Source organism: Carassius gibelio, chromosome A12 (genome assembly GCF_023724105.1).
Source record: "Carassius gibelio isolate Cgi1373 ecotype wild population from Czech Republic chromosome A12, carGib1.2-hapl.c, whole genome shotgun sequence".
In the NCBI taxonomy this organism is placed as follows: Eukaryota; Metazoa; Chordata; class Actinopteri; order Cypriniformes; family Cyprinidae; genus Carassius; species Carassius gibelio.
The window spans coordinates 24,364,791-24,392,752 of NC_068382.1; the positions used below are offsets into that span (position 1 = coordinate 24,364,791).

General features: G+C 35.7%; 1 protein-coding gene across 2 annotated transcripts; it reads left to right on the forward strand.

The window, feature by feature from the left end:
* Positions 1-27,720, forward strand: LOC128025515 (paired box protein Pax-2a-like). Of its 2 annotated transcripts, none has more exons than XM_052611947.1 (10): positions 1-618; positions 1,934-2,099; positions 3,137-3,334; positions 6,467-6,546; positions 7,639-7,758; positions 16,107-16,282; positions 20,270-20,384; positions 23,425-23,526; positions 25,002-25,088; positions 25,758-27,720. In XM_052611947.1, exons 1-10 carry the CDS (start codon positions 576-578, stop codon positions 25,874-25,876), a joined length of 1,206 nt encoding a protein of 401 aa, XP_052467907.1. In that variant the 5' UTR covers positions 1-575; the 3' UTR covers positions 25,877-27,720. The 2 variants fall into 2 exon arrangements, with proteins under 2 accessions (XP_052467907.1, XP_052467908.1); XM_052611948.1 differs by having other exon boundaries at positions 2-618; positions 25,739-27,720.
* Positions 27,721-27,962: the final 242 nt, after the last annotated feature.

Sequence of the window (27,962 nt, forward strand, 5' to 3'; positions counted from 1 at the left end):
TGACAGGCGGATGGAGCTTCATCTGAGCGAATCACAAAGTGCTGGAATCCACTGCCTTTGTCTGATACATGCATCCACAGTGGCGAAAGAGGGTCTGCGTAAAGGAGGGGGCTGAGGCTTTTACAAACCAACACGAGCGACCCAAGTCCTTCAGTCCCGGGCCGTGCGCGCGTGCAAACTCGTCGTGTTGTTATTGAGGGAAAGCTGTGCACAGGAAACCCGCAGTCTCCGATGGTTCTGCTGTCTGTCATCCATGCGCAGATGCACCTGCTAACCGAGAGCACCGGGATATAAGAGATACTAACACGCGGATGGATGTGACGAAACAACATGAGTTCTGGGGAAAGCATGCGTGCTGAAAACATTTAAGCATTTATTGCATTGAGAGCAATTTGTTCTGACCTAGAACGCACGGTCATGTCTGACACCTGACAAATCCTGCGTCCATTTGCAACTTTCCGAAGTTCCCCTCTCCTCGGCTGGATTCAATTTGCATCGTTTCTTTCAGTTGTTCTGCGCGTAAGAAAGACGAGACGGCGACTTCAGTTGATTACCTGTCTTTCCTCAGTTATCCGATGGATATTCACTGTAAGGCAGACCCCTTCTCCGCCATGCACCGTGAGTTACACTGGAGTTTATCTGGAGAATGTCTTTCACGTTTGAGCCAATTAAGATCCTCACTGGAATAGGAAAGTATTAGGCTTTCGGATAAAAAGATCAAAATTGCACTGTTCTTTTATTGCATTGAGTAAAAAAAAAGGATAATAAATAAAACAATACAAAACGAAACCATTAAGAACTAAGTTAATAACCGAGATAATCGTGCATGCTTGTGGTGAGGAAATTAAAACATGCTTTAGCTGTAATATTATTTACAAAAATGGTGAATGCAATGAATAAAGGTCGAAATATTGATAATATTACAAAAATTCCACGTCGATTGACTGTAGTAAATATTCATGATTATTAAAAGCAAAAACTGTACATTTAAAACATATGTAACTAAAATATATTGCCTAATGGTTCTGCATCAAGCTTTGTACTTTCAAATGAATTAAAATGGAATGTTTTAAGAAAAACAATCAATTGAGAATATAACAATATGTAATGCGATCAAACAAAACTGTTTAATAATTTATATATGGGGAATGAAAACAATAAATGCTCGTGTAATTTAATCGCTCACCTACGAGTAACAAACCCCAGCATTGTTTCAAAACCCCGGACAGGAGTTTAATGTACATCACTAGAAAACATATAGAGGAAAAGAAATATATATATTTTTGAACCTGTATAGAATTTGTGAAACGTTTTAAAAATGCTAATGATCGTGAATTATTTTACGCAAAATATTATATCTTACGTCAATAATTTTACGCAATTATTACATTTACGTAATTGTGTTAGACATCTACAATCGATTCATATATATATATATATATATATATATATATATATATATATATATATATATATATATATATATATATATATATATATTATATACATTATTCTTTTTGTATAAAGCATATAAATGCATAATATATGTTGCAATATTTGTAATTATTATATATAATAGTGCTAATAATAATAATAATAAACTATAATAAAATATGTGTGTGCATGTTTCGCTGTTTGTCTTCTTCTATAACTAAAATAACGCAGATCGATTATGCAGAATTATTTTATCATTGCACATATTCGTTTGCGTCTGATTATTCAGCGACTCAATGTGAGTAGATTCGGGGATTAATTTGCACAAAGTGTGTTTGATTGCACTTAACCTTTATTGCGTTTTCCAGCTCGAGTGTGACGGTATACAGAACGCGTCTTTGGTTAATTGGACGAATGTGATGGACTTGTGACGGACGTCACTGACGGCCTGTATGTAATGTTATGTTGTGGGTGTTTGGTGCTGTTGTCTCCGGTATAGGGCACGGGGGAGTGAACCAGCTGGGCGGGGTGTTCGTGAACGGAAGGCCTTTACCTGACGTCGTGCGCCAGAGGATCGTGGAGCTCGCGCATCAAGGGGTCCGACCCTGTGACATCTCCAGACAGCTGAGGGTCAGCCACGGCTGCGTCAGCAAGATCCTGGGCAGGTGAGACCCTAACATCACATTTAATCAGTTCAGGATGCCCCATTAAAGAACAACGCGTGTTTCAGGTGCTTTGTGTTTTTAAAAAAAAAAAAAATTTAAACTTCAATAATTTGCAATCAGATTTTAGAAGTAGAAATGTTTATGTAGTCTCTCAATTAATGAGAACACGAAACACTGAATTAATTATATTTTTTAAAAGAATTAGCAACATGCAGGCAATCGTTTTAAAATGAGCACATGATGAGCCACCCAACATGCAAACATTAGCTCTTCTTAACAGCACAATATTGATAATCATGCAAGTTTGCCTTTTCCAATTTCTATTATCCAATTTGAAATCAACATAACTAAAAGATTCACCTCTAATGAGCTTGTACGATCAGTGATGATTATTATCATTACCTTCCCCAAAACTGTTTTCCATTCGAGACTATAAACATATTCTAAAATGCTTTAAATGTCTTTTATTTTTATAGAAACAGGGACAGTTAATTTATTTTGGTATGCATGCTTAAAATAAATTATTTGACCAATGATTTTAATGCTTTCAAATTATTAATTATTAAAATATTAATTTAATTGGCTAGTCCGAGCTATTTAAACAAGGTCAAAAGGCAGAAGTAGAAATGCTAATGAGCTTTTTCAGACATTGCGCGTCCATTTTATTAAATATAATAAATAATGGATTTAATAATACATTGATTTATTAGTCCAAAAATGTTTCTAACATAGGCTAAATTGGTTTTAGCTTAGCTTATTGTAGTTTGGTCATCACAGTAGCCTATAGAATTCCGTTTCAAATATATATCTTCTTCATCTTGGATTAATAAGTGAGTAACTAAAGCAGATGGGCTGTTTAATGTCCTGCTGCGCAAAATTTTAAATTAGTATTCTAATCATATGATAATTTCCTACTAGTGCTGCTATGGGCTGTGTTAAGTAGCTTAGATAAAACATTTTCATGGCTTTGTTAGCACGCATCTGTTGTTTATTGTCATTATAGGTTTTGAATGTGAGATTTACGCTCGTTTCTGCAGATATTATGAGACAGGGAGCATAAAGCCTGGAGTCATCGGAGGATCCAAACCTAAAGTGGCCACGCCGAAGGTGGTGGATAAAATAGCGGACTATAAACGGCAGAATCCCACCATGTTCGCCTGGGAGATCCGGGACCGGCTGCTGGCGGAGGGCATCTGTGATAACGACAGCGTCCCCAGCGTCTCCTCCATAAACAGGTGACGAAACCCTTTAACAATAACTCTTGTGCCAATTACTGAGTGACTCCAGGAGAGAAAACTCTTTATGAAGACATTTAAACAATGTGACGTGCAACTCTGCATTAAACATTATGTGACAATAGCTATTTGTGTTCTGCCAAGACTTTGATCTTACCTGAGAGCAGGTGAGCGGCGTTCGGTTGCTATGGTTACCAGCTCAGGTGAAAGGACTTTCGCGGTCTCTGTCTGGCGCACCTTGATTTTAAACCTTTAAATTGAAACAAACCACAAAGCCTACATCTGAAACGCACTAATACTTTAATGAAAAATTAATCAATTTAAAGCCTTTTAAAAAGAAAATAATAATAATAATAATAATAATAATAAAAACTTAATCAACTTTAATCGATCGAGCAGTTTTTTTTTTTTTACCCAGTCTGATCACCATTCGTTGATCAAATGTATATAAATATATAACCCCAAAAAATATTTCAAATCGTTTGCGTTTCAAGTATAAATGTCCTGAAATTCATTATGGTAATTAAGTAGTTTGGCGAATATTATGCTGTCTATTGTTGCGGTATAAAGCTCTGTTCTGTGGCTTTGTCGGTGGTCTCTTGGATGAAATGCAACCCCCTGCTTCAAAGTACCGCAACAATGACAGACTGAAGCTCTAAAATCTCATCTATCCGAGTGAAAACCGATCAATGAACGGTGATCAGATCTGCTGAAAGAGACACAGAGCTGCTCGATTAGACTTTATACCGAAATTTATCGGTTCCGCCTATTTTCCGAAATAAAAGCCTGTTAAAGAAGACTTGGAAGCAAGAAAGGTTTTAAAATTTATCGGATGTTTATTTATTTATTTATTTATTTATTTGTAAAAAAAAAACAGTCTAGAAAATAAATTATTTATGAATAGATAGCTAGTTGTGAAATAATAATGAAATTGTTATTTTTTAAATAATTTTAATATTTATTTAAAATGTATTTATATATTTAATATTTTGTTTAAGAATTATTATTATTTGCATTTTTTTTTTTTTTTTTTTTTTTTTACAGTTCACAAGGCTTTATTTTTTTAACATTACTATATTCCATAAGGAATGATGATCCATAATATACCCTACAAATATGTGAAATCTGCAGTATGCTCAATCCACAATCCAATACGATCCTATTCACGTCCTTAAAATGGGGTTTAGGGTGGTGCTTTAGACTTGTGTGGAAAATCAAAGCGGTAAAAAGAAGCAGTGAGGCGCTGAACTTTGGTTAAGATTCACTCTTCCATAAAACCAGACTCTGCATTACATTTTAATGAGTCGATGGCGAAGAATAGAGCGCCTCACACAACACAAGAGAAGGCTAGAAAAAATTCATTTCATGCCTCATGGTCACCTAAAAAGGGCCATTTGAACGTCTTTTGACATGAACTTGGGAGATAAACGCAAAATGTACGTTAATGTAATTACCCAAGCCCTTAAACGTCTCTAAAATCTAATTGAATTCAGTCTGGCTATTTTGAAACAGGGAACAGGTCTTTGTTTATGAGGGGAATTAAAATATGAATGCATGCAAATGTGACTGTATTGGGAATAGCTTAACTTTGATGAAACACTATTTATTTCACCTTTAAGTCTGTTGATATTTAACAGTGTTTTGACTATACTCATGCACAAAGCAATGTCTGGATCATCGAATAAGGGAAAAACCAAGCAGAAACTGTTGACATAGGATAAAATCATTTTGAAATTCTGATAAAATCCAGTTTGCAACTCACAGAAGAGTTTGCTGATTCATTATATGCAAAGATGTGTTGTACAATAAGGGAATCAGTTGCACATAACCTCTTGTGCTTTATTGAATAAAGCAAAATGTTGCATGAAAGAAAAAAAAGCTTAGTTGTGTGTGCAAACTGAGATCAGGGCTGTAGACAGTGAGAGGATGTTTTTAACACTTTTCTTGCACATACATTATTAAGTGTTACACAGTTCCTTTTCTACTAAAGTGTCTCTACAGCCAACAAGTGACAGCACCGAAACCAGCAGACTTATAAAAACCTTCTCAGCGGCGCTCAATATTATCGATTCACATGTAAAGCAATTTTAATAATTCTTCTGAGGATTTTCAGACACAACCCAGACATTAATTCCCTCTTCCAAATGCCTTATTCAATAACAGAAACATAGATTGTGGATAAAGTCTGCAGATTTATTCTCCCCAGGCCACGCGAGGGGGTCAAACTATAGTTTTAAAGAGAGAAATGAAATGCAATATTGATATGTTGTCACTGCATGTTTCTTTTCATCCTCTGTTTCAATGCCCCGAGGATACATCCCTAAAGCTGATGTTATTTCTGCAGATATCAATATTAGCAGAACACTCATTTTAATGGAAATATATTTGCTCTTTCAGTAGTATCCGTGGTCTATTCTAAATATTTTTACAATCAATAATCTTCATGGGGCATGAAATGAAAAATATTTCACACACACACAAAAAAAGCATGGTTTTTGCAAACATACACTTACGTCGCTTCCGTTGCATTTGTTTGCATATGTCTTCTGAAACAGAAGCAACGCCGCCGGTGATGAATAGATCTAAAGTTTACAAATGAGAATGACAGCGGGCCTTTTTCCCAAAGTGCAGTTTAGATTAACAGAATCAAACGCTGGCGTAAGCTTGTACACCGCACTGAGCAACTATTGCTTTCCTGTCACATATAATTTATAGCTTTCCATTTGCATCCCGGTACCCATGTGGCTAATTCCGAACTTTTTATCCTAGAGTCTAGATCAATAGAACCTCATCCACACTAGAACCCACCCTGAGGCTCTCCTCAGGACCGAAACACACACACACACACACACACACACACACACACACAGAGAGAGAGAGAGAAGACGTTTATGGAAGTGAACTGTTGTGATTTCATGCTTTATTTGCAAGATCACTCAAGGCAAAAGAGCTCAGAGAGCTTTTCGCTATATCTCACGTTAAAGGTACCGAGTCTGCTGAGGGAAACGGGATCTGAACGACTGCGGTTATCCGTTTTGTCTGCTCAGAGATATATACAGTTAATCTGAGATTATCAGAGAGAGATTGGCTCTGGAGCTCCGTGTGAGTGAATGTACTGTATTTACTGTGCAGGATCATACGGACGAAGGTTCAGCAACCGTTTCACCCCTCTCCAGATGGGACGTCTCTTTCCACCCCAGGACACACTATAGGTAAGACCACTTCATTAACTGCAGGGGCCATCTTTAGACCTTTGTTGACAAGGTCATCCCTCCAAATCAAATTAAGGGCCAAAGCTTTCTGCTCAGAGCTGGATATTACCCGCATCTGGACCAGTTAACAGAAGAAAAACCACAATCAGATGCTTTCCTACACAAGTGGTTTAGGTCAAAACTCAAAAGTATTTGTATTGTCTAAATTTATTACACTGGTGTGCATCATTTTTTCGGAATGAAATCCAATACTTGTTTCTTACTAATTTTGATACGCTGACTCCAGAAAGAGCTTGAGCATCTCACAAAATATTATGCATTTGTTTGTAAAGTGAAGATCAGCATAAAAACAGTATTAAAACATGATTCCTGTCTTCCTCTGAGCAAGACTACAACTGTTTATTAAAATGTTGGCTCATTTTCACATGCATGATTGATTCTGGAGACATTATTATTTCATGCCCAATCCTGATTTGCATTTTTTTTTCCACTTTTTTGTAGATTGTAAGTTAAATTATTCATTTTGAATACTTTTTTTTTTTGTCATCTGCTTTTGATATTTTTATATTAATTTATATAACTTGAAAAGTTTTTTTTTTTTTTTTTTTTACAACAGCATAAATAAAAGGGCTGTGTTCAAACCTAAATCATATAAAGTGAAGGGCAAAAATTCTGAGACAACTGAGAAAACTATTTAAATCAGGGAATAAAAAAAAAGAAAGTTTTAAGACTTAATGGCATAAAATAAAGAAGAAATGTTAAGGATTAAGCACATTTAATTTGACTAATCAGATGCAGGCAGTCACACTGATCACATGACAGACAATCAGATGTTCTCCCTTCCATTAAAACGCTCTCAAATCAAGCTGGAGATCCTGATCATCAGCTTTTGTTCATTACTCCAGTCCTTCTGTTATTAATGAAAATAGAGTTTGTGTTCGTTTTTTACGCCTAAAACTAGTGGTCTCAGACTTTTGAACCCCAAAGTATCTTGGGATACTCAGTATATATCAAGTGATGTTCACAGTAGTGACTCTAATGCGATGCTTCACACATGGGAAGAGTTTGATCATCTTCTTTCACTCTTTACAGTCCCCAGTACAGCATCTCCTCCAGTCTCCAGCTCCTCCAATGACCCTGTGGGCTCCTACTCGATCAACGGCATTCTGGGAATCCCTCGCTCCAATGGAGAAAAGAGGAAACGGGAAGCTGGTGAGTCTGCGGTTTATGAAATTGGTTACATTGAAACGCATGTTTGGATAAAGAGAAATAGCTGGTATCTGAGGACTCACGTTGTCCAGAGTGCGTTTGTGTTATGCATTCACAAGCATATTATATTCGGAGCAGATTGCCCTTGAATGTGTGGTGATTGGGTGCAGTATTTATTAAGTGTGCGACTCGGAGGGGGGCAGAGAGGGGTTTGATGTGGTGATGTGACCCCCCACTGGAGCCCCCCGTTATTAATCTGCACTGCAGTGATTAAGAGAGCTTCAGTAATTGCATGTCAAGATGATGTAGCCAACTAACAAACTCAGTCAAACAAGAGCGACAGTCTTAAGAGGACATTTAGCTCAAGGACCTCGCTCTCTTTCTATACTTTTATTCAGCAAAGATTCATTAAATTGATCGGAATTAACAGTAAAGACGATTATCTTGTTCTAATGGTTTTCTATTTTAAATAAATACTGTTTTCTATTCATGAATCTCTCACGGATTCCACAAAAATAGGAAGCAGCACAACTAGACCAATAATCAGAAATGTTTCTTAAGCAGTCAATCAACATATTTTCATGATTTCTGAAGATCATGTGACACTGAAGACTGGAGGAACGATGCTGAAAATTCAGCGGAGCATCACAGAAATAAATTACATTTTGCAATATATTCACATAAAAAACTGTTCTTTAAATTTTAATAATATTTCACAAAATTACAGTTTTTAATCAAAGAAATGTATCCTTGGTGAGCAGAAGATAAAATAAAATATAATCGACTACAAACTTTGGAATGGTATTGTATATTTAAAATGTGTTGTATATTAATGTACAATATAAATTATTATTAATTAACATTAATGAATTATATTCATAATTATTCATATTAATATATTATTATAGTAATGTTTCAAAATATACAGTTTGCTTATGGATATCCACATAACATTTCAAACTCTGCACTTCTTTCAAAGATTTGATGCCTTTTGGTAAAACCAGTGACTAGTTTTACTTCAAAAGTTGCAACGTAATAAAATAGTGATGGAGAGAGAACTGAGAGAAATGATAAATGCATTTACATATTTCCTTGTCTGCTGACTTTGACGTCGAAGCTGATGATCTTGGTCACAGGGGTTTGAGGACAGTGTGCATTAATATGGTGCCATACGTTGTCATGATGTAATTTTCTTGTGGAGCTAGAGAGATTATTTATGGCATAAATGACTCATGGCAAAAGGTGATTAACCAAAACAACAGAGCAAAGATAGCAGCGTGCATGCCCTGTGCCAGCCGCGCAATTGCCATTTCTCGACGTGTAACTGATACAGTTCTGCATGAAGCACCACGTGATGCTCTGTGCACAGAAAGAGTCCTTCATGTGATTAGAGCATTGCACTCGCAGTCGTTTGTGTTGCATTGCATTCATCCGTTTCCCTGCTGTCAGATGCTGCAAGGGCGCAGAGGTGACATCAGCGGCGGCAGGAATGATGGGACACTTCAGATCTGCTTGTGTCTGTGTGTGCATCTTTAAGATGATTGACTGTTTTGAGGGTTGTTCTCAGGACCAAATGATCCTCTTGATGCGTGGCCATTTTCTTGATTTAAACGATGGGGATGAAGAGGTGGAGGAGAGAGAGAGGAGAGGAGGAGGACAGTGTATGTTATGTATAACTTCACAAACGGACATGTGTGCGTGCACACACACACACACACACACACACATGTGGCGTACATTATCTTTGCCATGCAAACCTGCAGCTACACAAACACACGACTAAAGATGCTTTTAAAACAATGTCTTCCCTGCAGCAAATTCTGATGAATATAGAATGTAAAATCCCATAATGCTACATGTTTAAATTCAGCATTCAGCACTAAAAATAAATGTTGTGTAGCAAAAAGATATCTTTATGGAAGTAAACTGCACTGTAAACAAATGAGTGCATGACATGTTGAGTGATATAATTACATTCACTCAGAAGTACCACACTGACATTTTGAAGTAGAAAGACTGTAAAAGTAAAATGTACTCAATTAATCCTTGTTTTATTTGAGAAAAAAATAAGTTTTTTTTTTTTTTAGCAATGCATTTTATTTCCTAATGTGATGTATTTTTCCTAGTTAATCAGGAAAACAGATGCATGAACGTGCGTTAAGAAAGTCCATGTTGATTCAGCTGGTTGCTTGGAAAAGTTTCACTACACTAACAAGTTGCACTGAAAACAACCATTATCTGAGAAACCACGGAGAGTTTTTAAAGCCCGCACTGTCAGATGCAATGTAACAGATCTTAGTGGTATAAGGAGTGTTTTTTTGGCTCCCGGTTGTGGCGGCATGCCAAGAAAGGCCAAGAGCTCACGCTGTTCTTACAGTAGGTTTGGAGTCAGCAGTGGCCTCAGACACAGGCCCATTACGAGCTGAGCACAGAGATAATGTGCTGTGACACGCGTTATGTACACGGCGGAGCTGAGAGAGCAGGCCGCGGGGACACAGGTGTCACACCAGCCATTAATCTGACAGCGCTACTGTATTACTGCAAATTAAAAGTAGCACGATACAGAGAGAGAGAGAGAGAGAGAGAGAGAGAGGGAGACAGCTCTGCTATCCGCACGGACCCTGGCTGTCTCAGCCGCGATGCTGCAAGTGACATTTAAGAGAATTTGCAATTCCGCCGAGAAAAGCTATTACGGCACAAATTAACATCTAACATCCACACATCCCAGCACCCCCCTTTACAGCTGTCTCATAAGAGCAGACCATTAAAAAGATGAGAGCAGTTTTACACCGGCCAACCCAAGACACCACGGAGGAGAGAGCGAGCTGGAGCTGCGCAGATGCAGCTCACATTGTGAATATGTGTTTTTATTTTCCTAATCATTAGGTAAAAGAATACTATAAATAAGATATTACAAAAATAAACATAAGCACAAAAAGATCTTCAAATAGAATTTACGATTTATCTGCATATTGTTATTTTTTTATATATATATATATATCTAGTTTCTTCAGTAAACGTAATGTCACAAAGTAACAAAACAAGAACAGTTCCATTATAATCAACACATTTGTCTTCTGCATGGTGAATATAACGGGTTACAACTTCACAAATATTAAACATATTAACATGCTTTAACTATAAAAATAAGCATGACCAAAAGATCCACGGATGCTATAATAATTCCAGTGTGTTTTCAATAGCACGTCTGTACTGTATATGCTTTTAAAGCTAATTTTGCCAACAACAAACTAATGTTTTTCATCCCAGCTAACATTTGATACAGTATAACGCTGAGACCAGAGAATACTATAAATAATGTTTGAACAATTAAACAGTTATTGTTACTAGAAAACCATAATACATTAATACAAGATCTCCTTTAACTTTCGAAACCACATTTCCACAGTTTTACTGTAGTAACAGTAACTGTACAAAAACTGATATTTTAATATGATTATCATGGTAAACTTGGTCATGCTCACATGCATTACAATATTCCACAATATTATTCTAACATTATCTCCATAATTGCATTGGTACATGTTGTTTTTTTTTTTTTTTTTCTTAGGCTAGTTTTGCCAACAATAAACCACTGGAAAAGGAAAAGTTTATTATTTTTCAGGTGTTTCAAGGTAAAAAACTGAGGCCAAAATTTGGATTGCATAATTAAGGAAATCATTTTCTCTAGATGCTTAGAAGCAAATGGTGCACCTGAAAGCGTCTTTATACCTCTGTACAGCCTTAACACACATTCAAAATATGAGGAAGTATGTACTTTAAGTCTATACTATGAAGTATGCAAAGCCCTAGTTTATTTTGTTATATAATAAACAGTTTTGATACTGTATTGGTTCTCCACTTGGAAAGTCTGGGTCCTGATGTGGACCCATAAGAGAAGCCCATAGAGTGCAGTTTCTCTCTCTCTCTCTCTCTTTCCCATGGGGTCAGGCCCTGTGGGTGTGAATCCTGCAGCGTTATGGAGTTGCTTATCTGCTCTGAGAGAGCGCGCTCCCTCGTTACCTCAGTCTTAATACTGACTCACGTCAAAAGGAATCCGCTCCACTCAGTTGCAGATCAATACCCCAGCAGCAGGGCAGCACACATTGCGACTGTGCACCAGCGCCTCAAAGACGGTGCCACTGAGGCTCCAGGTGAAAGCATTACATAAGCACTAATGTTGGGTAATGTTGAGAAAGTTACTTTTAAAATGAATGCATTACAAAATTGCATTACACTCATAAAAGGTAATTAATGTCAATAAATGGAAAAACTACTTATTTAAAAAAGTAGCTTGTAAATTAAAAAGTAATAGGTTGCTTTACTAGATTACTTAAAAAAAAATTACTAATCTGATTACTTAACTTGCATTACTTGTAATGCATTACCCCCAACACTGCTGATCGGAGGAAACACGGTCTCATTCTGTGACTGAAGAAACCCAGTGATTGTCTTGATCAACTGCAGTTTGGTAACAAAATAGAGAAGAAATTGTGCAAAGGTGGAGGGAGTAATGCAATAGTTAATGCAAAAATTAAAATTAAGTAATTTTGCATGGTGTTGCAAACCCTTATGAGAGACAAATTGAAATGTATTGGAGACTAAGCTCCGCTAAAGTGTCTTAAAGTGCCTCTGTTATGCCATTGTTAAGATCACTAATATTGTTTTGGGAGTCTCCTACAATAGCCTGACATGCATCCAATGTCAAAAATGCTTTAGTTTTCTCAAAATATGCATTTAATATCACCACATTTTCCAATGATTGCCAAATGATTTGTTCAAAACATTTCTAGGATTTAATCTCTCTAAACCCCTCCCTTCTGAGAACCTGCTCCGCTCTGATTGGTCAGATGGCCCAGTCTGTCGTGGTCTACCGTTTACAGCATGTGCCGGAAACTTCTGAAGACTTCATTTTCATAAGAAAAAAAGTACAAAAGCTGTCACCGGGATGGTACACTTTCAAAATGTACACATTTGTACCTTATTTACCTCTAAAGGGTGCATCTTAGTACATCACAGGTAAATATTTGTTTCTAAAGTGTAACTAAATTATGCATATTAGGCACCACCCCAGTAACAGCTTTTGTACCTTTTTTCCAGAGGGTGTTGGTATATATCAAACAATATTTACGTCTAATACTCCCTGTAGTATTGTTTCAGTTGCTTGTTTTTTTTTACCGATTTTGCAGTAATATAATGATGTTGGTTCCTGGTCACAGTAGGAGTCACATGTGGATTCAGTGGTTGATTTTCTCGAAGCAGCTGAAGTGTTACGCACATCGCTCCTGCCAAAACAACACAGCAAGCCAGAGCAGTAATTGGTGCACATGTGCATGTTGCTCATCCAGTGAGTGGGAAGCTATTGTCACTGGTGGGAACGACAAATGCAGTTGTATTGATCAGGTTTGTGGCCCAGGCTCCCTAATGGCACCTAATTAATGACTTAATTTGCCCTTGCGCCCGATACAGCAAATACCCACTCCACCTCAAGGACCCCCGTGGGAGCTGTCCAAACAGAGCTCCTGCTCAGAAAACATATAGTTTTAACAGACTGGAGAGGGAAAAACACACGGCTAAATCAAGCATCACTATCACTGTTGCTCAAAGACTAGAGGATGCAGTACCTAGAAACTAACATATTAGCATGCTAAAAAAAAACACAACATTTTATCAACACAGAGTGTAACCTGGAAACAAAATGCAAGACCGTGGCAACTACAAAGAGCATCCTAGCAACAGTATAGCAATACCCTAATAGAGAGAAAGAGAGAAAGAGAGAGAGAGAGAGCTGTGCAGAAAGAAAAGGTCACCGTGACAAGCGCAGTGGTAATAACCAGCTGAAATGATGCCATCAGACAGACATGATTGATCAATTGAATTCAGCTGCAGTGAAAAACGTGCGATCAAGAAGAGTATTATAGACACGATGAGCTGGGACAGGATACTAGACAACACTTCATTCCATCCTGAGCCTCTATCACTCCATCCATCCATCCATCCATCCCTCTCTCTTTCTCTTCCATTCTCTTTCGGTTTATCCCTTCATCTCTCTTCTTACTGATTCTTGAGTACTGGAACAAAACGGGCTATAAAACAAAACAAAACAAATCAGTTTATGTAGTGAAGATTTTTGATTGATTGATTGATTTATCTTTTAGTGATATACGTTTGGGTAAGATTTTGAATGTTTTGAAAGAAGTCTCTTATGCTCAGCAAGGCTGCATTTGTTTGATCAAAAATACAGCAAAAACTGTTATAAAACTCGTGACGTTATAAATGAAATGATGGTTTTCTATGCGAATGTATTGTAAAATGTATTTTATTCCTGTGATGTGCAGCTGTATTTTCAGCATCATTACACATGATCACACAATCTTCAGAAATTATTATAATATGCTGATTCTATATTTGCTGCTCAAGAAACATTAATGATTGTTATCAATGTTTATATAACCTAAGCTGCTTAATATTTTGTATGAACTGTGATACTTTTTTTCAGGATTCTTCTAGTTAAAAGGGAAAACAGGATTTGTTTATATATAATATATATAGTATTGTTTTGCTTAATGTCTGAAGAAAATAAAAGTACATTTTTCTCAGGTCATCTCTCTCTTGGGACAATCAATAGAAGCAGAGCATGTCATAAATCACTGGGCCACACAGAGAACATAATACACTGTGAATGTAGAGTGACAGATCTGTAAGGAGACGTGAAGGCGGGATATGAAGATATTTAAAGGAGCACCAAAGTGTTTTGGCATGGGTGAAAAGGAGAAGAGAGAGAGCGAGAGAGAGAGGAAGGTTTTTACTCAGCACAAGGGTAATCAGGTCAGAGGAAAACCGAGAGAAAGTGCAGTTTGTAAAAGGATTGAACAATAACAGCAGAGGTTTTCTTCAGGTGTGTGTTTGGATAACAGCTTCAGAGTAAAGAGGGTTTGGAGAATTAAATCAGTGTTGCACACGCCTGGAGAAAACAGGAGAGATGAGCATGTAATGCATTGTGTAAATGTACACACAAACACACATACAGCTAATACAGGGCTATACAAGCAGGATACGGCCAAAGAGTTTAGATAGCATTAATATACGCATAACATTAACAATAAGTACTATACTTTCTTTATATATATTTTTTTCTCTCTTGCTTGCTGGTAATTCAAATATAATTGGTGCATATGCTAAATAGCATGTGTAAATGCCTGTTATTGGATAATCCATTAAATTAAATACTTCATAAATGAAAGGTAATTAATCCAATTTGATTTACTTATTTGATATAAGCCATAAAATCTGATTATTCACAACAAATGAATAGGCTAATGTGATACCAGTACACAAACAGCTTTTATAATAAGCAATGCTTGAGTTTTAACATTGATTCATTTCCCCTCTGAAGATATTAATGATATAGAAATACTGCCTGCATATCTAGAAAAAAAAGAAGAAGAAGAAGAAATAAACGTTGTATGTGTATTACAGGAATATTTCTGGTTAAATGCATCTTTAAATGAATTAAATAAAGATGATATGACAATACAATGTCAAATACATTTTACCTTCAGTCTAGAAAAATAAGTAGGATTGCATTTAGTAGTCAGTTTTGAAAGCACAGCCTCATTGTTAGACTAATGTGATAAGATCATACTAACCTTGTCTGTGAAAACTCCTGTTACATCCATCGAAAAAACCTGAAAAAAAACCATGAAACATCTATGAGTAAAGATGTTACTGAGATTGTTCATCTGCCTAGAAATGAAGACCTAAAGCTGAAAAAAGGTCATTTTAACGAGTGTTAAACGAGTCTTTTAAAGGGATAGTTCACCCAAAAAATGAAAACTGTCATTAATTCCTCACCTTCATGTCGATCCAAACCCATAAAACTTTGTTCATCTTCACCATCAGAGACATCAGTGGTTCATCCGTAATGTTATAAAGCTACGAGAATACTTTTGTGTGCAAATAAAATATAAATAGTGACTTTATTCAACAATTTCTTCTCTTCCATCTAAGTCTTCGTCATGTTTCCACAAGAGTACCACGATGCATGCTGATGTCACATGGACTATTTCAACGATGTTCTGATACATAAGTTGCACATTTCTGATTTTAAACCCCCCAGGAAGGTCTTCCATTGCCATCCATTGTAAATGCATTACTCTAAGAGTGATATTTCTCTGGTTTTAGCAGCTGAGGGACAACGGAGGACTCCCGTTCTCTATATGAGGAAAACTCTAACAATCTGAAATGTGACCTTCGCTCTTGTGGCTCTGAAGGTCCTCAGTCAGATTCTAGGATAGTTTTGCAGCATGTAGCTGTTGTTGAATCTAGAAGGCTGTTTTGTGTGTGTGCAGACGGATCTGAGGGTTCAGCGCAGAGCAATGATTCTCAGGGCAGCGTGGAGAGCCTGAGGAAACACCTGCGAGCCGATGCCTTCACCCAGCAGCAGTTAGAGGCTCTGGACCGAGTGTTCGAGAGACCGGCATTCCCAGACGTCTTTCCCACTCCTGAACACATCAAACCAGAGCAGGTCGGTGGACGTTACCTTCTGTCCTGTGTGTGTGAGGCTGCATCTGGAAAAAAATAATGATATTGAGACTTATTTATCCTTATAAAATATAGCAGTGTACTATGGTACAAAAATTGTATCCGATACTAATACCATGATATACACTAGGTGAAAATTTGGAATCATTATATATATATATATATATTATAATAGCTTCTGCTCACCAGGGCTACATTTATTAGATAAAAAATACAGTAATTTAGTGAATTTTTTTTACAATTTAAAAGTAGTTTTCTATTTAAATTATAATTTAAAATTTTTAATTAAATTAAATTATTATATTATAAAATGAAATGTATTCCTATGATGCAGTGCTGAATTTTCAGCATCATTCCTCCAGTCTTCAGTGTCACATGATCTTCAGAAATCATGATACGCTGATTTGGTGCTCAGTTATTCATAATGATTCCCATTATTATTATCAATGCTTAATATTTTTGTGTAAATCATGATTTTTTTTTTTTTTTTTTTAGGATTGTTGGATGAATAGACAGTTCAAAATAATAGCATTTATTTAAAATGTTAATCTTTTTTAATATTATACATTTATGTACTGGCACTTTTGAATAATTTAATGCATGGTTACTTAATAAAATATTAATTTATCTCTCTTTGTTTAAAAACCAAATAGTATGCACCCCAAACTGTTTAATGGTAGTGTATCACAGTTTCCACAAAATATAATAATAATAAAGCATAGTAAAACATGGTAAATGTAAAAATAAACAAAAAAATACCATGGTGTTTCTTTATGTCTATGCAAACTACAGTATTTAAGAGATGCTTCCAATGCTATTTCAGTTTTTACTTCTATGTCTGTGTGTTTATGAATATACGTGTTGTTTCTCAGTAAGTGTCGCAGTGATGCACTGAGGATCAAAGAGCAGAACTCCCTCCGTTTATTGATTTTCTGATGGAAATAAGAAATAGATTCTCAGGAAAAACAGCACAAGATGAGCTACCACCCTCTCAGCTGCACATGAGCAATGATGTCATTTCCTGTACGGCTACCTCAATGCTGTTTACAAAATCCAAATATGGACAAGCAGTCGCAAAAAAACAATGCTAGCAATTAGTACACGCAAACAGTAGCATATGAAACATTTTATGCACAATTTTGAATGAAAAGTGCAGGATTTATTATAATGGATAACCTTTATTTACTTTCATTAGGATACTAAACAACAAGTGACGATTAATTTCTCTCCCCGAAAGAGCGAGTCGGAGCCATAAAGCACAGGGAACGGCCTAATTGAGTTCATTTTAATTTGGGTGCGATCGGGAGACATTACTCCGCCGATTAATCAGGCCGACAGCACTCACCTCCAGAAGAAGGCCTAATTTGCAGCTAATTACAAAACTGATTTTCACTGCAAGATCAATACTGAAATGAATTGGAAATGACTCGCAATCACAAAGGCCGTCAAAGAGGGTATTAAAAAGGAGGGGGAAAAGACGAAGGAAACACGGAGAGCCTTTGAAGGAAAAAATGGGCGAACGGAACGCTCTAGAAAAATCAGTTTTAATTTAAAGCAATATTAATCAGACTATTTTCTCTCTTCATAGACCTTCTTTCTTTTTTTCCTCCTTTGTTATCCCCAAAACCAGACCACCTTCTATTTTTCCTTCTCTCTCTCTCTCTCTCTCTCTCTCTCTCTCTGTGTCGGGGTATTAGTGGCTGTGTCCCAAACCTAGTGAGCTGCCTTGCTGTCTGTTGCTGCTTAGGCAGCTGCCTTCTAAGGGTTCTTGATAACTGCAATGGAATCCCATAAGTGATCTACTGTTTTATTTTAGTATTTTTTTTCTTTTTTTAGTAATTTTGTGTTTTTGTTATTTAATTATCTTTTTTAATGCATCTATATTTGTATTAGTATATATTTTATTTCAGTTAACATTTATTTAATTAATAAATTAATTTATGTATTTTATTATTTTTTAGTTTACTATAATAACCCTGGTGCACATTAAAAAAAATTTCCCCATGGATATTTTTTTCTTTTTGAAAATCCTGTTATATTTTTAAATATGTAACGTTTCAAAATTAAAATAAATTTTTTGAACCATGTTTATATTTACTTTATTTTATATGTTACGTGCCGCAAAAAAAGTGCTCCTCATGTGTAGTCAATTTTAACAATTGCAATTTGTTAACCATTTGTTTTTAACATTATTATTAATTTATTTCCATTGTTATTATAAATATTTTTTGGCTACTGAATATATATGTGTGTGTATATATATATATATATATATATATATATATATATATATATATATATATATACATACATTTGAGCTCAGTGAGATAAAAATATATAAAGCTAAATATTTATGATTATTTGTTTATTTTTAGATATATTTTATATTATATATTATAGATTTTCACTGAGCTTGTCGCAGTGCATTGCTTTGGTATTGCCTTCCCTTTTGGTCAAAAGAATAGATCTTAGCTTCTGGAGCAGAGCCAGGGGTTTGGTTGTGTTAAGAGGCATTAAAAAGCCATTCTGGAGATGCTGAATGAGATAGGCTCTCCTCCCACACTTCTGCCAGCCATGTGCTCATCCTTTTCACTCTCCCCTCCATCTGCATGAGAAAAGCCTGTTCTGCTCCACAGCCTCCACCGAAAAGAGAGGAACATCAGGCAGGGCCGCCGCTAACAGTTGTAGCCCACAATTAGAGTTTATCTGTGATAGAGACAGACATGGCTGGGGTCAGGGGCCTTCCTGTGACACACACACACACACTTTGGACAGACATTCTCAACATGCAGACGCCGGAAGTCTCATCTCATTAAATAACAAAAGAGTTAAAAAAAAGAAAAGAAAATCCCCCCCATCTGCTGACACGGTCTGAGGAACATGTCTGTAATGGAAGGGGGTTGTGAAAATCATAAATCTTATCAATGTCATTTCTGAAACGGGCCTTGCAACCATAAGTGATTCAGCAAAGGCTAAAACAACACTTTAGAAATGATCTTATTTATAGAAGGAGGTGAACTCAATTTAAATTCATAACAACTGGTCATCTTTTTTAATTTCCAGGAAAAGCAAGTACAACTACCTCAAAAGATTGATTGTTGTAGCAAAATAAAGGTGTTTTATAAGATTAGGAGGATGCTGTGAGGGGTTGATAGGTTATCATTAACTAAACCTACTAAAAACACAGTTTAAGCTAAAATTAAAATATAAATATTAGATTTAAAAAATATAGATATATAAAAATGAGAAATGTTGGCTTGGCAATTGACACATTAAAGTTTGTGTTAAAACACTAAAATTACTAACTGGATTAAATTCAAACTAAAGCGGAAGTAAAAATAAATAAATAAATAAATAGTTTTATTAAAAAAAACATTGAAAATAAAAATTAGAAATGTTGCCTTGGAAAATGACTGAAATGACTAGCTTGTAATAAATAAAATCTAAAACTTAATTAAAACTAAAACTGAAATAAATAAATAAAAAATAGTAATGTAAAAATAATAAAAATGATTAAAGCACATAAATAAAAAATAAAAAATGAAAACTGAACAAATATAAATGCATTTAAATGAAAACTGAAAATATAAAATAAAAGTTAATTCAGAATAATTATGGTATATAAATAATATTAAAATAACAAGGGTTATTACTATGTGGTAACATTTTTTATTATTATTATTGTTGTTGTTGTTGTTGTTGTTGTTGTTGTTGTTGTTGTTATATGGTTGCTGTAAGGTGTTCTGCTAGTTTCTAGGTTGTTAATGACTGACCCGAGTATAAAGAGCTCAACCAGAAGTCTGTGATATTGTAGTCTGTAGATACGGTCCTAGGTTCGAGTCTCTCTCTGTATCAGACTGTTGTAGATCCGGTCCGAGGTCAGACTGGATCAGTAGCATAATGAAGGCTGGTACTGTATACTCTGTGTTGAGCGATGCTGAGATGATCTTGATGTTCCTCTGGTCTGCAGGCGAGTGAATACAGCCTCCCTGCACTAAACGCAGGTCTGGATGAAGTCAAACGCAGTTTATCCTCCGGCACGACCTCTGACCTGAGCGCCAGCGTGTCACAGAGCTACCCTGTAGGTAAGATCACATGATCTGTCCCATTCACCACCATTCAGTGCAATTATAATAATGCACTGAATATGCTTTCTAACTTAGAAATAAAATTAGACATAAAGTCAGTCATGTTTTATCTACATGCATGAATTAGATCTCTAAAACTCTCATGTGATATTGGTCTTATAACGAATGCAATGAAACCCGCTTCAGACTAACGAGTTTCTGCGCAGAGGACGTTTGTTCCTTAACTTCTCTTTCACAGCGCTGAGCTTCAAAATGATATCAAATATTAACATTTACATAAACATATTCATCATTTGCTCATGGCAGACAGGGCACGTGGGGTGTTTGTTTCTCTCTCTCTCTCTCTCTCTCGCTCGCTCTTGTTAATAATAAATGATGGGACGGTTAATTAAAACGTAGGGTGCTTGTTGTGCCAGTTATTAATGTGAAATGTGTGAAGTTTACTGACAGTTTTACGACCGTCTTCAGGTCAAAGATAAATATACACCACTTTTATTAAAATTCACACAATTATGCGAAAGCCATTACTGTGTGTGTGTGTGTGCGTGCGTGTGTGTGTTTGGGTGGTGACAGAAAGCTAGAGAGAGAGAGAATGTGGGTTTGTAGTTGATGAACTGATGATCTGTTTCATAGTAGTTTCACGTCACAACAGATTTGTGTGTTATTTATATTAATCAGGTATAACAATCAGGTTAATCTGTGATCATTTACTTTCCTTCATGAGCCTCACATTCAATCCAAATAACTTACTTTCTTCTGTAGAAAAATAGTCTGTATGACATATAATGCACCAGTTTTGCATTTGGGTTTGGAACGACTTGCACTAGCTCTAAATATGAAAGTATTCGAGCTCAAACATGCATGATAAACTTACTAAATAGAAATTGTGAAGCAAAACAAAAAATATTTAAATGATTTCACTGGTTAGGCTGAGATCCGACGTTCAGATGAACACAGATTACACTCATCCTTAAACTGTTTTCCAACCCCAATTAAAAAGCCCACAGTTATTGATCTTGTTGATTTTATGCAAGGGAATTTGCATAATCTATTAAAAATGAATGATTCATGAAGCAGCCAGAGGAGAACACGTCACAGATACACATCTTTTCTCTTCTCATCTCGTCCTATTAAAAAACGAACTGACTAACCAAATAAACAACTAAATAAATACAATAAATTCAATAAAATAAAATATTAGTTTGCTGCAAATTCTTTCTTGATATAAATAAAAATATATAATTTTATATCTTTATATAAATATTTATGTAAAATCCTTACTGCCTGCAAAAAAATGTACATAAATATACAATATTATATAAAAAACAATTGCATATGTATATGATTTGTGATCATTAAATTGATATTATATTTTATAGTAATATATTGTAAAATGTAGTAAAATTTTTAGTTTAAAATATTTAGGTTTAAGACTAGATCTGGTTTACTGTTTCTGCTGAAGTTATATGGAAAATGCTGCTGGGAAATGCAGTGTATTTATCACTTTAAAAGACGCAGTAGTTTCTCTCTCTCTCTCCTGACAAACTGGCTATCCGTGTCCGCACCTGAGGGCACCACGCTCCTAGTCACACAAATTAATGCTTATCCCATCTTCACAAAAAGCAAACTAACCTTTGAGCACACATTTGATAACAAACGACTTTCACCGTGCATCCAGGGAATTAGGGCAATTTGGCTCTCCAAACATCTTTTGCTGTGTTGTAATTAATTAGGGTGCCGTGTTTTTTGCCTGGTGATAAATTGCTGCATCCTGAATATAGAAAATAGAGGTCAAACGTTTCCCGTAGCCTCCTTGTTGGAACATTAAGGTGTCCCTGTCGTGGCAAATTTAATACAGCGGCGATGAAGCAAGTGTTAGCTTTTCAGCTTTTTCAGATAATACTAAGGTCACCCTGATTTTCACCATAGAGGTTTAGAAAATTCAATAAGGGATGTATGTTTCTTGTATGTTGGCAGATTGTTGATGCAAAGCATTGGTTCTAGTCTAGTCGTGCAATTTGTTAAGTAAGAAACATACTCAAGTATTCAAACAAGCATGCTTTAATGAGAAAATGGACATTAGAAGAAGATATTTTACACTGATGGTTGCCTTGTGGCAATTTTGAGAATGCAATGCGTAATTACAGTACACTGCTTTATAAACTGATTCTCTATCCCTGAAACTGGAAAAATCTGAAAGACACTGACATGCAAGAAATAATAATCCAACCATCATAGTTCCTTAACCTAACTACAGGTTCTTTACAATGTTTTAAAAATAGAAATTTGCTGAAATTTAGAGTTGAGTCAGAACAGATTTGGAGAAAAGTGGCTAGAATTTTAGATTTTCTTTATCTAAAAACTAAAATTGTGTCTTGTTTAAGTGCATTCTTTGCTGCATGTGTTATCTGCTCATTGGCAAACCGTCCTGGTCCACACAGAATTACACTCGCTGAGCTTTGATGGACACTGTCCTGCTCATTAGAATTGAACCGGTGGCCAAGTTTCCCCCAGCGTCCCCAGTAAAGCCTCCACATCTCCCCTTTCCTGAACAAAAACATTAGTCTGTGAGGGGTGTCAGGCTCCAGCGCTCGGCCGGGTCGAGGCTTCACGCCGTTGGGGAGGACAGCCAAGCGTCAGCCCTAATTACTGCTCTGAATGTGGAGCGTCTTCGTGCTAAGAAGAGACACTGAGTGTTTAGCCGAGGCCGGTATGACCCTGCTTACATCTGTTCTCCGTTCTGACCCCAAAATGACAAGAATAAATCCTTTGATACACAGTGTTTCTGCAAACGTTCTGATTCCGTGCCATTTAAATAAATAATAGATTCAACAACAACACTGCTTAAAATAAAGTTTCCAAAAGGAGTTGTGTCCAATGGATGTTCTTCGTGCACCGTAGACGCCAAAATCAAAAAGAGGCTTTATTTTTAAGAGTGAAGTTCAAAATGCAAATGCAATCTATTGAGAATCAGCTGAATGATTTATAGTTTATGGATGGCACAGGAAGTGAGTGTTGGTGTGATTAATGTGTGCAGGTCGGGACATGGCCAACACGACCTTACCTGGATATCCCCCTCACGTCCCACCCACCGGACAGGGCAGCTACCCTACGTCCACACTCGCTGGAATGGTTCCTGGTCAGTATTCCCAGACAGATAAAGGTGTTTGCAATTTAAATGAAATTAGCTGCTCAAGACATTATTTTACACCAAAATACATTTTTTTTTTTTTATTGTTATTTTTAAAGGCACTGGAGTTATATTTATCTTCAAATGCATAAAAAAAACAGCAGAGGAAGTTCAATCATTACGATTTTTTTTTTTTTGTTTTGTTTTGATTAGTTTTTTTGTTTACTAAATAATAAATTCCTGCACCAGTAATTTTCCCAAACACTTTCCCATCTGCCCCAGATTGATAATATTTTATTTATTCAGCAAGGACACATTAAACTGATCAAAAGTGACAGTAAATACATTTATAATGTTACAAAAGATTTCTGATTTGTATAAATGCTGTTACTCAATGATGTTGATAATTCAGCTTTGATCACAGCAATTAATTACACATTTACAAAATTTTCATTTATTTTAAATTGTAATAATATGTCAAAATATTAATATTTTTACTGTATTTTTGTTACAATTAATGCAGCCTTGGTGAGAAGAAGAGACTTCTTTCAAAAATGTAAAAAAATCTTACAAACGGCAAACATTTGAACTGTATTGTAGTTGTCAGAGCACATTGTTCTTCATTTTCTGCTGATCGCAAAGGAAGGTATTTTGAAGAATATTGGTAAACAAAAAGTTTACAGTAGTCATTGATTTCAACTTTTTTTGACGTCAACTTTTTAGTTTACAACATTATTTCAAATATCTTCCTTTGTGTTCAACAGCTGAAAGCAATTCATACAAGTCTTGAACAACTTTCCAGTGAGTAAATGATGACACATATTTCATTTTTCATCTATTCCTTTAACTTTTCTACATCTATGAAATCTTAAATAATACAATATTACACTGGCCTGCATGCATTTATGAACTGACCAGACACTGATACCAATCTGACTTAATAAAAGCAGTCCTGTAGTGTTTCCAGCAGCCTGCAGACATTCATAGAAGCAGCATTTCACCCGTGTGTGTGTGTGTGTGTGTGCATGCAGGAAGCCTTTAACTATAGACCATCAAACCTCAATTGACTAAAGAATTAACTGGTCCAAGAGATTTCCAGACGAAAGGCATTTTGTGATCACTGAGCTCAAACTAATTCATAAAATGTTGTTCGATCTTGCTTTATTTTTAGCGGCTCCAGGTAATAAGAGCAGCAGAAGCAGCTCTCTACAGTCATGCTGCTTCACACAGAGATTTACTGACCGGTGCATATAAAAACACCTCTTTATTATCCCATAAAAATGAAACAGCGTTGGACCAACATTGTTCAGCATGACGCTCTGACTTTCTTCCTGCACAATCAAATCACACAACAGAGAGAGAAACTTTGGAAAAGAAAGAGACATAATAGATCAGTCAAAATCAAAGTCAATCAAAGTTTCAGCAACTGTGATGTAACATTGATGGTGCATTATTGTAAGGTGTACGTCTATGTCCTTTTCCAGGAAGCGAATTTTCAGGGAATCCCTACAGCCATCCACAGTACACCACCTACAACGAAGCCTGGAGATTCAGCAACCCTGCAATACTGAGTGAGTGTCATCCCACAAAAATATACATGATAAACACAGCTTCTGACAAAACATCATAGGTACAGTATTTGTTAAGACAACAAAACTGATGCTCTGTATTAGACACCACTGTCCTCAATCAATCAATCAATCAATTAAATAAATCAATCATTAAATATATAAATAAATGCATACATAAATACACTTTTTAAATGACATAAAAAATAAAAAAGTATTTATTTAATTTATTTATTAAAAAGTATTAAATGCATAGATTAAAATTTTTAAAAAAATGTAGGCTTGTAAATTAAAAAAATAAAAATAAAAAATAAAATAATTGTTAGTAGTTATAGTAGTATATATATATATATATAGAACTTGGTATATATAAATATCTATGTATTAAAAATATTTTTCCATTCATTTACATAATTATTTCAGTTGTATTGTTTGTAATTCCTGGATCTTGGCTGAAGTTTATGTTATATGCATAAATGGCAAGCAATGAAGAGTTTTATGGAATTTGCATGAATTATTTTGATAGCAGAGTCCTGGCCAAACATGAAATCAATACAATATGATGGATAAAACAAATATGCATTTAATCTATTAAAATGCAGTCATTGTCGTGGTGTATTGAAATGGTACATTCCTTTCTTATTAACTTTCAGGTTCCCCCTATTATTATAGTGCATCCCGAGGCTCCGCCCCCCCAACTGCTGCCACTGCCTATGACCGCCACTAGTTACCACGGAAACCAAATTAGACAGCACACTCATGGACTCGGACTTCATTTTCTGCGAGTGTGAGCAGTGCAGCTGATTGGACAGAGCGGTTTCCTGCAGTCACATGACGAAGAACAGACCAATCAGGAACAAAAACATCTCGACGACAATTCAAGCAGCCGGGAAAAACGATAAACGAACAATAAATGTATATCTGAAAGACTGAGGGTAAATATGATTTTTAAAACAGGATTAACATCTGCTTTTTTAATACTTTTATATTTTGTCCGCTCATTAATATTATTCATAGGTATTCATACTTAAAGAGGTTCTTGCTTAAATATATATGTATTTGTTTGTTTGGATAGTCACGGAAATGAACGGTTGGACATTTTCTAAAATGAAAATTGTTCATATATGTAAAGCATTTTTGATGCTGTCAATGTGCTGATTTTGTAATTTTCAGTGTCTATCCAAATTCACAGAAATGTCTATGTTTATGTTTATTAATGAATACCTAAAATTCGAACAAGTTCACCCTGGATGTACACATCTGACGAGGAAGAAACCCTTTCCAGCGCATGGTTCTCCTGATTCTCCTAATAGGTTTCTCTCTCGGTGGGTCTCTGGACTGTGCAAAAACAAACAGTGAATCTCCACTCATCGTCGCACAGTAAACTTTCACTCAATGCAGTATGTACTCGGCATGGAAATATAAATCAAACAGGCCTTCTTCTCCCTCTCAACGCCAGCAGAAGATCTCTCACACACTTCTGTGAGAAACAATCAGATACCAAGAAGAAACCTGGAGACCAATATTTCATCAAACTGTAAAAACCTGGTTATACGCAGATACAATTTTGTAAGGTTTTTGTTTGTTTTGTATAATGACAGAAGTATCACTAAGGACTCTACAGTATGCATGGATTGTTTTCCTTCATTATGCATTATTTTTGTGTTTATCATATCAAATTCTCAGGGGGGAATTCACTAAGAATTAACCTGTAAGCGCCTGATTTGTGCAAAACACAGCAAACATTATTTCAGCCAGTTTGCATAAACTTTTCGGAACTTTTTATGCAAAAAATAAAATAAAATAAAAAAAGTTATAAGCCATTGTGCAGACAAAAATAATACATGACTAACTTTTAAGACTAGTCTGGTTTAGAGTTGATGAGCAAATAGCACACAGGTGTCTGTGCTGAAATACAGATGCAGTAGTGTTTTAGTGAATTCTCCCCTCAGTCTTATCGTTTGCACTATGTTTATGTGCTCTATATGAGATGTCTTGAGTGAATAAGCAGTGAACAAACTTCCCCTTCGCTCAGATTGGATGCTCAGTGTTTTGCAACAAACATGTACTACTGATCAGATGAAGCACTTAAACCTCCAAATGTGTTTACAGAAAAGTTAGCAGCTGTTCAGTTAATCAACAGATGGGTCGGTCACTGGTTATCGGCTTTATGATTTACTTTTCAGATCTCTGCTTTGGGATTGTCAAGCTGTTTCCATGTAACACACACACACACTGACACACACACACCTTTTGTTCAATGCTTTAAAACAAGTGCAATTCTGCAAAACATTTTTGTTTGAGATCCAGTTCGAGGTCATGTTCTGACAAACAACTTTAGTTTTCATCTAATATGTTACAGTTGAGAGAATGTACTTTTGCCAAAGACTTTTTGTTGATGTATATCTTTCTTTCTCTGCCGTTGCATTGTACAAACAGTATTATAGTGACAACCGTTTCAATATATGTACAAATCCTATGCAGAGCAATGAAAAGCTGTTGTATGCATAAACTATAAAACGACTGACATGTTTGTTTTGTTCATTATTTATGCTATTTTGTGAAATAATCATTTTTAAAATAATTTTGTGTGAAATGTAATTTCTGGACTGTAAATACATTCTGATCAAATCTGGTTCGTGTCTGGTTTCATCGAGCAGTTACAAACACACATGGGTTAAATACAAACAGGAATACTCTGAGAAGACCATGCATCTAACAGCTTCTAATCTGAGCAATACTTTACTTTATGAACTTATTACAATTACTACCAACCAGAAACAACTGTAAAATATCTCAGACTTCACAAAGAAACACATAGCAGTTAGCTGGATTTGACGCTTCCTAATGTTTATTTATACAAGCAATTTCTTAAAA